The sequence below is a fragment of the Cervus canadensis genome, chromosome 5 (assembly GCF_019320065.1).
Source record: "Cervus canadensis isolate Bull #8, Minnesota chromosome 5, ASM1932006v1, whole genome shotgun sequence".
Taxonomy (NCBI): domain Eukaryota; kingdom Metazoa; phylum Chordata; class Mammalia; order Artiodactyla; family Cervidae; genus Cervus; species Cervus canadensis.
In genome coordinates, this window is record NC_057390.1 from 59,536,868 (window position 1) to 59,550,632 (window position 13,765).

The 13,765-nt window shown below is 36.8% G+C and overlaps 1 protein-coding gene across 5 annotated transcripts in view; it reads left to right on the top strand.

Annotated features, from left to right (window-relative positions):
• The window catches only part of AFTPH (aftiphilin), a 70,690-nt gene extending 58,447 nt beyond the window's left edge, over positions 1 to 12,243 (top strand). For 4 of the 5 annotated variants that reach the window (XM_043468892.1, XM_043468891.1, XM_043468895.1 and 1 more), the window contains 2 exons: positions 3,812 to 3,935; positions 11,108 to 12,243. In XM_043468892.1, coding sequence (XP_043324827.1) covers positions 3,812 to 3,935; positions 11,108 to 11,255 — 272 coding nt within the window. In that variant the 3' untranslated portion in view covers positions 11,256 to 12,243. The remainder of the gene's footprint in view (positions 1 to 3,811; positions 3,936 to 11,107) is intronic. The other variant, XR_006269456.1, reaches the window with a different exon arrangement.
• Positions 12,244 to 13,765: the final 1,522 nt, after the last annotated feature.

Below are 13,765 nucleotides of genomic sequence, written 5' to 3' on the forward strand. Positions count from 1 at the left end.
TTTTAAGGAAAGGTTTGTCAGAGTGTAATAGTCAGAGCTGAAAGTAGTTTCTAGATACAAAACAGCCCTAATGTTCTTTACATAGTTAAAGGCAGGGTTTTTTCCCCCCTGTAAATAGAAAATGTGATTTTTTTTTTTTTAAGAGAATGTGATCTTTTATATGCTTATTTTTTAAAGCATATTCTACAGAGCCATTTGAAAAAATGCAAATTTAGATATATAGGAATATTTTAGTATACAGTGACATGATAGTGTCTGTGATAATAGAACCTTTACAGATTCTAGTGTTAAATTAGTTATTTATTAGTGCTGCTAAATGTATAATTAGGTTCCAAAATGTTGGAGTCTAGCACTTAGTTATATAGTCCCACATAGAATTATTACTGTTTTTATGTAGCTCTTGAATAGAAAGCTTACTGTTAGTTTTTCATGGAGGGGAAAAAAAAATGTTAAAGGTGATAGCAGAAAATAATTGCTGTGAGATACTAAAAGCTAGAAATTAAAAACTTATCAGAGTACCTGTTAATGTTCAGCCTGGCAAAAGTTCAGTTCATTGACCCAAGGACTAATGTACTTTGTCATTGTCGAACTGAATAAAAAATTAAAATACAATGGCATTTTTATGTTTATATTTTATTTAATATGATTTTAATGATTCTCTGTCATCCCTGCTTGTGCTCTGGTAGTCACGCCTTTTGATCACCAGACGGCTATTACAGTGCCCTGTAGATGCTGATGCCCAGAATGCATAGTGACGGTCCCTCTCAGTCCCTACTAGGATCAGGTAGATAGCCAGCCTGGTTCCTGAGAATTTGCTGGTTTTGTTCTATTCAACTAGATAACCCTGCCACCCACTTCTAGCAGTTCAGGAGCTATAATGGAAAATGGGGGAGGCTAAGAGAATAATCAGCTAAGGGTGAGGCTGGGACCCAGGATACCCATCTCCAAGCCTGGTTATGGAAATCTGATTGTATTATAAGGATGTTCCAAGGCCGTTTTGTAGAATGACTGGATTCCTCAAATCTAATCCCTTGGTTATCATTTTCATTGTTTCCAAGATTTAACAAGCACATAAGAAACTAATCTGTGTCTGGTTTTAACTTCAATATGGTATTTCACTATTTAAATTACTTCTAAATACATGTGAGCTATGGAATGACCTGGATGAGTAGTTTTTAATACTTAATGGGGGTGGGGGAACCAAAAAACTTACGTATCAGTTTCCTTATTACTATAATCCCAAGAATGAAGTCAGTTCAGTTCAGTTGCTCAGTCGTGTCCTGACTCTTTGCGACCCCATGAACCGCAGCATGCCAGGCCTCCCTGTCCATCACCAACCAAGCTCCTATTTTTAATTTGCTCTCAGCTTTGTTTTGTCATGAACTGTATGGTAACTTAAATGAGGTCACTATTTTTGGATGCCTGAAAACCTGGTTTAGATTTAACTTTTGGTTACATGTCAAACTCAGTTAAAAGTCATCCATAAGAGCACAAATAATCTGACCAAATAAAGAAGTACAGAAATGACCTGATAACCAGGTTCAGTATACATACACAGCTTGGAGAAGAGCAAGCAGTTTCTGAGGTTTAGAGCTGTAATGGAAGTGAAATTAGCATGGTCGATTGTGATCCTTACTTCAGAACCTCTTAAATATTTTTGTTCCATTTTTTCATCAATATGCTGTAGCCTCTGTGTAAACCTGATTACTATAAATATGCTTTGACTTGTTTTATTGCTACTGGGTTTTGTTAAAACTTACCATCAAGCTGTAGGTGTAAACACTTCCCTGAGTATTCCATTTCACCACTTGCTTGCACTTTTTCTGACTTGTTTCTGGGAAAGTCATTTTGTCTTAGCTTGCAGTTATTTATTTTGTGTTTGAGACTTAGGAGGTTGGCATAGAACTTGGTTGGCTAGTTTTATTTCTGTAACTGAACTATGCCTCATTAAGGTTCTGTTTTTTAAAAAAAAAAGAATCTTTTCCATTAAAAAAAATTTGCTCTCTAGTTTTTTGTGTAGAGTAGTTATCTTGGTTTTGAAAAATATAAAATAAAGCCATAGTACTTTTTTTTGGTGATAATGGTTTTGGAGGGCTGGGGGAGGTTGATTTGGGTTTTGTTTTGTTGTTGTTGTTTTTTTTCAATCTCCCACTTTCCTATTTGACAGCCAAGTGGCCAGTATTTTACAAACCCAACTAAATTTTCACTAGCACTTTCCTGTTGCCAGTCAGATTGCAGTTGTTTATTCTGCATTATGCATTCACCATCTACCTAAATTTTGTGGTTACTTGGAATAGAACCTTTCACAGTAGAGGAAGGAGGTGCTTTGGGTTCATCTGGTCCTGCTTTACAAGCATCTGTAAATTTTTGCATTTTATGCTTATTATAGAAATAGAAAGGGGCTTTTAAATTATATTTTGAAACTGTACCTTAATGAACTATTAAGAACTTGGGAGAGTCAACATTTTCTATAGCCTTCCTCTCTTGTTGGACATGGTAACTGTGAAAGCCGCTTTTGCTGGTATAATTTCTGTAAACATCTGAGATCTGTGTTTACATCTGCTAGTCAGCTACAAAGTTGGTTCATAGAAAGCAGTTCCTGATTTTCTTCTTAACCTTGAAATACCCTAAAAGGAGATAACTTGTGAGCATCAATATATGACTCTTTTATATATAACTTTATCTGCTGATCTTAAGACTTTTTAAAGAAATGATAAGTAGAAATTGATGGAACTATAAGACATTTGTACTTAAAATCTGCTTTTCTATTCAAAACTACTGAATTTGCTGAATCCAAAGAAAGGGTAGAATTAAAAAATTTTTGTCGATTGTCTTTATTTTCCTAAGCTTAGCATGAGTTGAAAATACTTGTTACTTGTTTTTTGTAGTCATCATATTTTATATAAATTAATATTCAAGGAAGTTTAAAAATATGTATGTGTATTTTAATGAAGTCAGACAGGAAGGATTTTACTAGACTTCTACAATAAATCTAATCCTAATGAACTCAGCTTCATTTTGAATTTTTCCAAGAAGATATTTGAACTGTTAGCCACTAGATTCAGCCGTGAAACTTTAGGAGTGTAATTAACCCTTGAGACGATGTTCATTTTGTTCAAAAGTAGTGCTTTTATTCACTTTTTCTGAAAATATTTTACCTCCCCACTTCTTACCTAAAGAAGAACATTGTGGTATATAACTTTTCTTTAGTAATAATTTAATTCTTTGGATAATATTTCATGTCCTCAGATAGTCAGAATGTATTTAAATTAACCAAATCATTTAGTGTATGTGAGACTTTACATTAACTTCCAAATTTGGGGGTATGAGTGAAAATACGGAGGAAAAATGGTCATGGAGATAAGGGAAAATAGAGGTTCAAAAACTGAGGTTAAATCAGTCCGTTTAAAAATTGAGGTGTCATATTGTGTAACAAATCATTGTGCATTCTATTTGTAAAACATTGTTAACTTTCGTATCACAGACAAATCCAGCGCTTAGGGAGTTTCCTGTAGCAGACAGTTTTTTTTTTAGAAGTATTTGAATGATATCTGCTACATAAATGTTAGATTAATTAAGGCTATATTTATACCCAAGTGGAATTTTAAAAGTATTTTACTACTTTATAAAAACTCTGAAAAGTGGAATTTATAATTTAAAAAGTAAATACAGTGTTACAGTGTTCTAAAGACATGTTGTACTTATAAAGACTCAGATGTTTACAGAATAATTGTCTTTTGCATCTTGGATTGTGGCTAATTGAGTGAGCTATTGCAGCGCACCATCACTGACTATCATTTTATACTATAAGGTGTGGATCCAGAGTTGTATGAATTAACAACTTCTAAGCTGGAAATCTCCACCTCAAGCCTCAAAGTGACTGATGCATTCGCGAGACTCATGTCCACAGTAGAGAAGACAAGCACATCTACCAGGTAAAAGCTAGTGTTCATTACACCTTAATTTTGAATTCTGTGTTTGAACAAAGTGCCCAGATGGGAAACCCTATGAGTTGGTAGTATTTCAATATATTGTATTAAAATTCACTTTACATTTATATAAATGCAATGGATGCCCAATTCCAGAAAATAGTATCAAGTTATGTTTAATTATGAATTTACTGGAGCAGAGCTATTTCATGAGAGACTGGAAAGGGCTGACAGATGTGGTCTTTTTCTCTTTCCCTATGCCTATACCCAACTTTGTAACAAAAGAGTCTGATTAAAGAATTGAGATCATAAAACCACTGCAGAAATGCTCCCCTTTTCTTTCCTGACTACTGAGGTGATCATCTTTGGGGTCCCAGTTTGACAATCCCAGAGTCATGTAAGCTAATCCTTTCACCTCCAGGCTAAGAGAGATGGGCACAGCCACTGTTTTGTTTTCTGAATATTTGCTGATATGTGGCACCTTTGATTTAGGTCCTGAAGCCTTGTTTTTAACAAGCCTTCTGGGATCCCCTTAGGTTCATGACCTTTAGAAGCAGTTTTCTCAGATACCAGGAATGTCATGGGGGCTTGTGTGTAGGATTCAAAAAACCTTTAGTTTTACATAATTAAGCTCTGGAATAACCCACTGCTTTGACATGCTAGCCATAAAATAAGGCAGTTTCTAATAAGGTAATCATTGTAAAGGAATGGTTATGAAGGAAATCTCTACTGCAAGAGCAAATACCAGTGTTGATTGGCATGCCAACTCTGCTGTCCCAAATCTGTGATTCATTGACATTTTAAAATAAAAATATTTTGACCCTTCTTGCAGTCCAGTGATTGAGACTCCACACTTCCAAGGTGAGGGGGTGGGGTGCGGGTTCAGTCCCTATTTGAGGATCTAAGATCCCACATGCTGCATGGTGTGGCCAAGAAAAAAAAAGTGGAAATACTGACCTTTGCCCAGTTAGGCAGAGATATTATAGCGCTTTCTCCTGGGTAAATACATTCCATTCACATGTCAAATTCAGATTTATCTTTTAAATCAATTCTTCTGTAGAAAAACATCCATTTAAAAACTAACTTTTTTCTTTGTGAATAATAAAAATAAACCTGTCTTAAAACTTTGGCTTGAATTTTTCACATGGCCTTTTAAACTGTATTGTGTGCTGAAGTATCCATTCAATAGCTATTATTATTAATACACTTAATGTTCATAATTAAGAAAATCCATTATTATATGTTTTATAAGCAAGGCTGCCCTGAACTCTTCTCAGGAATGGGTTTGTAGTCTGCCCATTCTTGCTTAGCCACAGATTCTCTCCCTCATTCTCGTCGCCCATTTCTTTGTTGTAATATTACCTGGCACAGTTAAGCCTCCTATCAAGCTAGTGTGGATTTTTTGCTTGCTTTCTAATTTTTTCTCTTTCCAAATAAATTGTATTTTCAACTTAATGTTCTTCTTACTCAAATTTCTCATCCATTTTTTCTATATATGTTAACTAAAGGCTAATGACTTTAAAAACAAGCAAAAAAGTGATGCTTTTTTTTTTTTTTAATCATTTGGGCTTTCTCCTGCTGTTTATTGTACAGCCTTTTCTAAGGGCAGTCCTAGTGTTTCCTCACGTTTTTCCCTCTGCAGTCTCACTGAGTGAACTATAGGAATGTTGAAAGTCTCTGTGGTGAGAATTCATTGTTTGTGCCATTAGGAGGAGCTCTAAGCCACGTAGTTAACTTGCTTGCTCTCCTAACTTTTCAACTCACCCTTGAAACATTCTGTACACTGAGGCACTCTTCCACTCTTCCAACTTAAATAACTTTTAAGTTATTTTCATTGTTTTCTCTTATTCTGTACTGTTATGGGATGAACTGAAACTATAGTGTGCATCTTAGGGTTAGTGTTGTAACTGAATTGGTCACTAATACCTGTCCAGCTTCACATTTAAAACACAATGAATTGAAAGGAAAAGAAGTTGCCACCTTTGAATTTTCTGTTTTGAGGAATTAACTATTCAAAAATGGTGGGAAGTGCAAAATATTCACAGGTCTTACAATTAGAAGTTAATACTGTAAAATGTCCCCATGAGTGAATCTCAGTTGTACAGGGAAGAGAGAGGGTGGTGACATAGTTTCAACAGAATTTTTTGTGTCTTTGTTATTTTTAGGTTTTGTTTCATTTTTTGTTTTTGATTAAAACAAAATTTGAAGTGTACACCCCAGCAAAATCTTGGCTTTTGTCAGTACACAGAAGACACAGTGAAAAAGCATTGAGGAACTGTAGTGTGAGGAAGGGTTAAGAAACAATGGTCTAGGTAGAGGAAATTTGCCATATAGCAAACAACATTCCATACTCTTTTCCAAATGCCTTTGCATATGTAAGAGAAAATATGTGTGCTCTTCTCTTTCTAAACATAGGTTGTGAAAGTGACTTACTTTTTAAAGAAATGCAAGGTCTCAGTTTAAAATAGTTCCATCTTCTAGCTTACCTTTTCTAATACAGAGAAAAATTACTTCCTAATCCTAATCAGTGTGTAGCAGCTAGTTAATAGCCACAGACTTTTAGCTGAAGCTTATATAAGCCAAAGGACTAGTTTTCAAAAGGCATACGTGGTTTTTTGTTCTTTTTTTTTTTTTTACATTTTAATTGACATATATTCACATTCCATGAAATTTCACCCTTCTCAAGTATACGATTCAGTAGCTTTTAGTGTATTTGCAAGGTTGTGTAACCATTGTTGTTGTTGAGTCACTCAGTCGTGTCCAACTCTTTGCAACCCCATGGACTGCATACACCAGGCTTTCCTATCCTTCACCGTCTCGTGGAGTTTGCTGAAACTTGTGTCCATTGAGTCGGTGATGCCATCCAACCATCCTGTCCTCTATCATCCCCTTCTCCTCCTGACGTCAATCTTTCCCAGCATCAAGGTCTTTTCCAGTGAGTCGGCTCTTCACATCAGGTGGCCAAAGTACTGCAGCTTCAGCCTCAGTATCAGTCCTTCCAGTGAATATTCAGGATTGATTTCCATTAGGATTGACTGGTTTAATATCCTTGTATGTAGACCAAGGGACTCTCAAGAGTCTTCTCCAGTGCCACAGTTCAAAAGCATCAATTCTTCAGTGCTCAGCCTTCTTTATGGTCCAACTCTCACATCCGTACATGACTCCTGGAAAAACCGTAGCTTGGACTAGACGGATGATCAGCATAGTAATATCTCTGGTTTTTAATACATTGTCTAGGTTTGTCATAGCTTTTCTTCCAAAGAGCAAGCGTCTTTTAATTTCATGGCTCCAGTCACCATCTGCAGTGATTCTGGAGCCCAAGAAAATTAAGTCTGTCACTGTGCAACCATTACCATCTAATTCCAGAACATTTATATCATCCCTAAAAGAAAGCCCATCCCTATTAACAGTCACTCCCTATATTCTACTTTTTCTAGCTCCTGGCAGCATTATGCCTTCTATGTCTATGGATTTTCATATTCTGGTTATTTCATACTAATGGAATAATACATTATATAGCCTTTTGTGTGTGACTTCTTTCAGTTAGCATAATATTTTCAAGCTAGCCATATTGTTGCGTGTTTTGGTACTTTCCATTCCTTTTTATGGCTGCCTAGTAGTCCATTGTATGGCTGTACCACATTTTGCTTATCCATTAATCAATTAATGTACATTTGAGTTGTGTTCACTTTTTGATTGTTTTAAGTAGTGCTGCCATGAACATTCATGTACAAGTTTTTGTGTGGACAAATGCTTTCAGTTTTCTTGTGGGTGGAACCACAGTGTTACATGGTCATGCTACACTTAATTTTTTGAAGAACTACCAAACTGTTTTCCAAAGCAGTGGCCCCGTTTTACATTCCCACTAATAATGTTTGAGAGTTCCAATGTCTCTGCATTCTCACAAGGCTTGTTATTATCTGACTTTTTGGTCATAACCATGCCAGTGGTATGAAGCGACATCTCATTGTCATTTTGATTCACATTTCCCTGATGGCCAGTGAAATTGAACATTTTTTTAGGTGCTTGTTGAATAGTTGTATCTCTTCTTTAAGAATATTTTTGTTGTTGTAAGATTTCTTCTGGATACTTGACCTTTATCAGATATGATTTGCAAATGTTTTATCTCATTCTGTAGGCTGTTTTTTCACTTCCTTGGTTAGTGTCCTATGAAACACAAAAGTTTCTTAATTTGAGGAAGCCCTGTATATATATTTATATACATACATATATACATATATGTGTATTTCATTGCTTATACCTTAGATGCCATATCTAAGAAACCACTGCCTACCTCAAGGTCAGGAAGTGTTGCACTAAGTTTTCTCGTGTTTCATAATTTCAACTCTTGCATTTAGTTCTTTGATCCATTTTGAATTAATTTTTGAATATGATGTAAGGTAGGGATCCAACTTCATTCTTTTGCACATGGATACCAGTGCAAAAGATACATATCTACCAGTGATAGTTGTTGAAAAGACTGTTCTTTCCCAGTTTCTCTCTTGTTGAAAATCAGTTTAACCATAATTGTATGGGTCTATTTCTAGACTCTTAATTGCACTGCATTGGCCAAAAAGATAAATCTTAACTTGGGAGAGTATAAATCAAAAAGAGGTCATTGCCTTTGCCTCTTGGGGAAAGGCCATGATGTAACATTTTATTTTCAAATTCTCAAGCATTTTCTTCTTTCTTATATTGTAAGAAAACTAGAGCACATCAGTTCCTTAGTGACTACAGATAAGTGCACAAAATATGAACTATGTAAACTTTCTCTTATTTTTAAATTCAACTTCAGATAGCCTTCAAGTAGTGCCTCTGAAAGAAGGCAGTTGGTAGAAACTCTAGAATAATCTTTACCAACCGTTCCTTGGGTGAAAACTTCTTTGCTCTCCTTCCCCACACCCCAGCTGCACTCCACAAATGAGGAAGTGCATTTAGGTGAGATTTTACTTGTTACTGTTTTTAATAACTTTTTATCTTTACAAAAGCAGTAAGAATAGAAAGAAAATACAGACAAATGTTTTTAATTAAAGTGTCACATTCTAACCAGTCAGATCACTGTAACTCCCTAGTTCAATTCTTTGAGATCTTTATTTTTGCAAATATACACATATAGTTGTTGTTTTAACCAAAAATGAGATTTTATAGTCTATGCAAATTGAGCCTACTCTTGTAGTCAGTGGTCTCCATCTGTCGATTTCAGTAAATTTTCATTTCATCTAACAGTCGGGCTATATGTATTCAAATTCCCAACAGTGTCCTTTCTCTCTGCTTTCTTCAGATCAATATCTAGTCTAGGACTTTTGTACTTAACCGTTAGGACTAGGTCACTTTTAACCTAGTATATACACCTCTATCCCTTCTGTTGGCTTCTCAGTGTAACAACACTCGCTGGTTGAAAAGGTCAGTCTATGTGTCCTACAGAACGTCCCAACTTCTGGATTTGTCTATTTGCTTCCTTCAAGTAGTTTTCAAATGTTTCTCCATTTCCCTTATTTCCTATCAGCTGGATATTCTATCTAAAGGGTTGATGGATTCAGGTAAAACATTTTGGCTGGAAGACATCATAGGTGCTGTGTCACATCAGAAGACAGAATGTCATTTTGATCCCATCGTGAGTGATACTGAAATTGACTACTGGTGAGAGGCTGCCCTTTCCCATGGAGCCTTCCAGCTGTTCACTCTGAGACTAAAAAGTGCCCCAGACTCTCTGGTTTTATTTTGGAATAATGCAGATAGTCAGTTTCCCATCCACCTCATAGTTTTTCTGATTTAAGTGCCATTAAAAATGTAGATTTTAATCAGAAGAATTTTGGAGTGTTACTCTATTCTTCTGAGAAACCCTAGAACTGAGATTGATCTGCTGATGGTTTCAGTGTGCCTGAAGCTGACCTTCATATTGGAGGACTTCAGTCCTAAAAGTCTGATGTTTGGCTTTTTCAGTTCTGTAAACTATTTTTATTTCAGCCTGAACTCAAATGTGATTACAACAGAAAAGTCCAGGTATTAAATAAAGGCCTGCATCTATCTTCCTTTCTTGTTTCATCTCCTGACTTCCTTCACCTCATCCTAAGGACAAAGAAAAATTTTAGGTGGAAGAAATAACTTGTGTCCCACCTAGTAGAGTACCATAAAAGAGAATTGAGCCTTGTAGAGTCAACAGTTTTAAATGAACTTTGATCGAAAATTAATATCACTATGACTGCAGCTATTCTTTCAGTGTGTTTAACAGCCTAGAAAAAATCAAGGTTGAGTTACAGTCCTGTGCTCAGTGTGAGCCACAGTTGAGACTCGGTTGGCATTTTCTGGAGTGCACTGAGGGACCCAGGTCAGCAGGAGCTCTTCCTCTCTGTCCTGGGTTCCACACGGCTCATTTCTTATATTAGGGGCATTTCATCTACAGGACCCATCAGATTTCGAGACTCCCCTCTCCCTGAGTCCTTCCTGCCTGGGTGCATTCTCGGCCTCAGCAACTGGCCCTAGTGCTGCAGGCTTTGGACCAACCATCTGTATCCCAGTGGGGCAGAGGCTCGGTGTTTTTGAGCTGAGGGCTTTCTGTCCTGGAATTCCCCTTTGGGGTTGAAGAAAGCCCAAGATGAAAATTACTTAATGAGGGCTTGTGCCAGACATACTTTATGTTGAGGTAACTGGTAGTTTCTCAGTGGGGAGGGGGAAATCTAAGCAGGCGGAGTTTTACTAGGGCTTCAGCTTTGTATTTCTGCTTGGTAACTTTTTCTTTTTTTTGGCTGCACTGCACAGCATGCAGGATGTTAGTTCCCCAGCCAGGAGCAAACCTGTGCCCCCCCTGCAGTGGACGCTCGGAGTCCCTAACCACTGGGCCACCAGGGAAGTCCCTAAGTAGAATTTTAAAAGTACGCTTGGGTAGATTCTTCTAACCTTAAGCAGAGCTGTGAGCTGTACATGGGTACATGTGAATGTCTCCATGGACATGCCTAACTGTAATGAACATACATAAATTCGGTGTGAGTTTTCAGAAGAGATTTCACCTCAGGCACAGAAAGCACTTAACCCCAAGGTATGACAAGGTTCAGGGACTGGCGGAGGAAAAGGTACTCAGGTCCCCACAGGTTGCTGTCTGCTTTGAGAGTGGATTTTCTCCCATTTGGCCTATAGCTAGAGTCACTTTAAGACACTTGTTTTTTTTCATTTGTCAACAGGAAACCAAAAAGAGAAGAGCACCTGAGTGAAGAAGCCATCAAGGTGATCGCCAGCCTTCCTGACCTAACGTTCATGCATGCCAAGGTGTTGATGTTCCCGACCACCTTGACACCTTCCACAAGCTCCCAAGAGAAGGCAGATGAATAAGTGATGTGAATTGGACAGTTTCAATTGCTTTTCCTTCCTTCCAGCCTTTCCCTACCATCAAAAGCATACCTGCTCTAATTAAAAAAAAAAATTAAAAGTTCAGCTGATTTGTTGGTAAGCCGCACTAGAAAGGTATACATAGTAATGTATATTTATTTACATACTGAAGTCATAAATTTATATTAGAAACAAATGTAAATAATCGGGGTGAACATTTTTGAAGATTTATTCTTTTTGTGTTGCTGGGGTGTATACATTTATGTCTTTGTGAAATACACTGGTGGTGTCCTTCTTACACAACTTTTGAAATAAAAAATGAAAATTAAAAACTCGAATCTCCACTGTCTATGAAATCCCCTTCAGTCTTTTCAGATTTCATTGAATGTCCCATTAATTTTTCATATTGTATATTGAATTACTTTTGCTATCACAAATATGCTCCAAGTCCCTGTTTAACTTTTTTTTTTTTTTTAATTTTATGTGTGGTGGGTTTGTTTCAGGTCTGGCTTTTGTTACCATTTTTGTGCTCTTTTTTAATCTTTCCAATCTGGCCTATTGCTGTTTGACCTTTTGCAAGGTACTTGCATTGATTGGTCTTTTGTTACAGGGTATGGATCATTGTCAGAACTTGATTGAAGGGGTTTAAAGAGATTGTGTCTGTTTTAAATCAGTTTGGTTTGGAGAAGGACCAAATTACATGAATGTCTTACAATGAAATTTACTTGTTACTGATCTTTTTGTTCTATTGTACCACTATTTTTTGAGGATTTTGCACAGTGTAAAATGACATAATCATAGATTGCTATGGTTTAGGCTGTATATACAGTAAAAACTATGGGTTTTAAATGTTCGGGGAAATTCCTATGGAAAAAAGAAAGACATGTAGAAGAACCTCTAACAAGGTTAATGTGCATGCCTAAGGTCTTCTGAGATTTCAGTGTGTAAATTTCCTTTTAGCTTACACAAAAATAAAATAATTTAAAAGAAATTTAGTTTGGTGTCTGTACTTTGGTATCTGAGGGAAAACGTAATGAATTTGGACATTAAGTTTTATTTCATATTAATGTGTTTCAATCCAGAGAAAATCATTTGGTAGGGCTTTCACTTTATTAAAACCAAGAAGAATTAGATTCTCACCCATAAGAATTTGAAACAGCCCTTTAAATAGCTGAGCTGTTTTTATGTAGAACATGAGATCATACAAGAAATTTCCATGATTCATTATAATGTATCTTTGTCAGAATTGGTGACGTTAAATAGGGATGTATAGGGAATTTTTTTTCTTCCCAAGAAAATATATGCATGAAACTAAGGTGAGCAGAAAATTTATTAAAAGCACTTTTAAAATATTGTTACTAGATTAGATGTTGCTTTAGCAAAGTCACATGACCCATTTCATTAGAAGCAGGCAATCAGCCCGACAGTAGTCCACCTCATCGGCTATGGGAATGTTCCGTTGGAACTCTTCTGTACCTCTGTCATTGACAGGGATGCCTGTGTTGCCAGGTTATTACACGGGCCATTGCAACAGTTGCTGGAGTGTAATTTAAGTAAGGCCTGAAGCAACGGTGCTTATCCAGTCCATCTCCTGCCATTTCCCCAAACTCTTTTTTTTTTTTTTTTTTTCAGAGAAAGCTTTCCTTCAGAATAATCACAAGTCATCAGTGCCCAGTGGACCTTCTGAATGGAAAGATAAACGTATTCCTCAGCAGACCTTTACTTGTTTCAGTAAACTGAAGCTGAAGGGCTGCTTGTACAGTCCATTACAACTAAAGTATAATGGTAGCCTTCATCAGCCTAAGTTCAGAGCCCATTGATTAGCTGTGATACCATGAGAAAGTTAACTTCTCTGAGCCATAGTTCCACCATCTTTAAAAATGGGAATGATGTCACCTATCTGTGGGGTTGATGTATTAAATAATAAATGTAAAACATCTATCACATGAGGAAACCATCAATAAATGATAGAGCATAGTTCACAAAATCTATAAAGGCCCCTGGAGTCCCAGTAGATTCAAGAAGCAGTCACAGGAAACAGGATCACTTAAGTTACTGTGCTATAATTTAAAAGTGATCAAGTGGACAGTTCTCAAGAAAGTGCCCCTGCTTTAATGACACACAAAGTAAATAATTGGTCTTAAACTCAACTTTTCAATAAGCCACATTTCCTTTTCGTGTGTCATACTGGCCTTTGATGTTTTAGTCACAACAGGTACATTAACACTTGGTTGTCATAGGTTAAGGTCAGGGGTCTAGTCCTGAGGACCAAAAGTCTTAGCTTTTCAGCTTTCTGTTTTCCAGCTTTTCAGCTCAGCTTTGCACCAGATCAAGGCTTGAATTACACCGGAAAGCAATAAATAGCAGGGCTGGTGCGGGAAAAGCCTCACGCATCTCCATGTGAATCTCAGCTACGGTAGAGCTTATTGGTTCCAAGTTTGTCTTGATTGTCAGCTGCTTCTGGGAGCAGCTGCCCATTTGTCCTTCTCAAAGTCAGCCAGAAGGACCGTGCA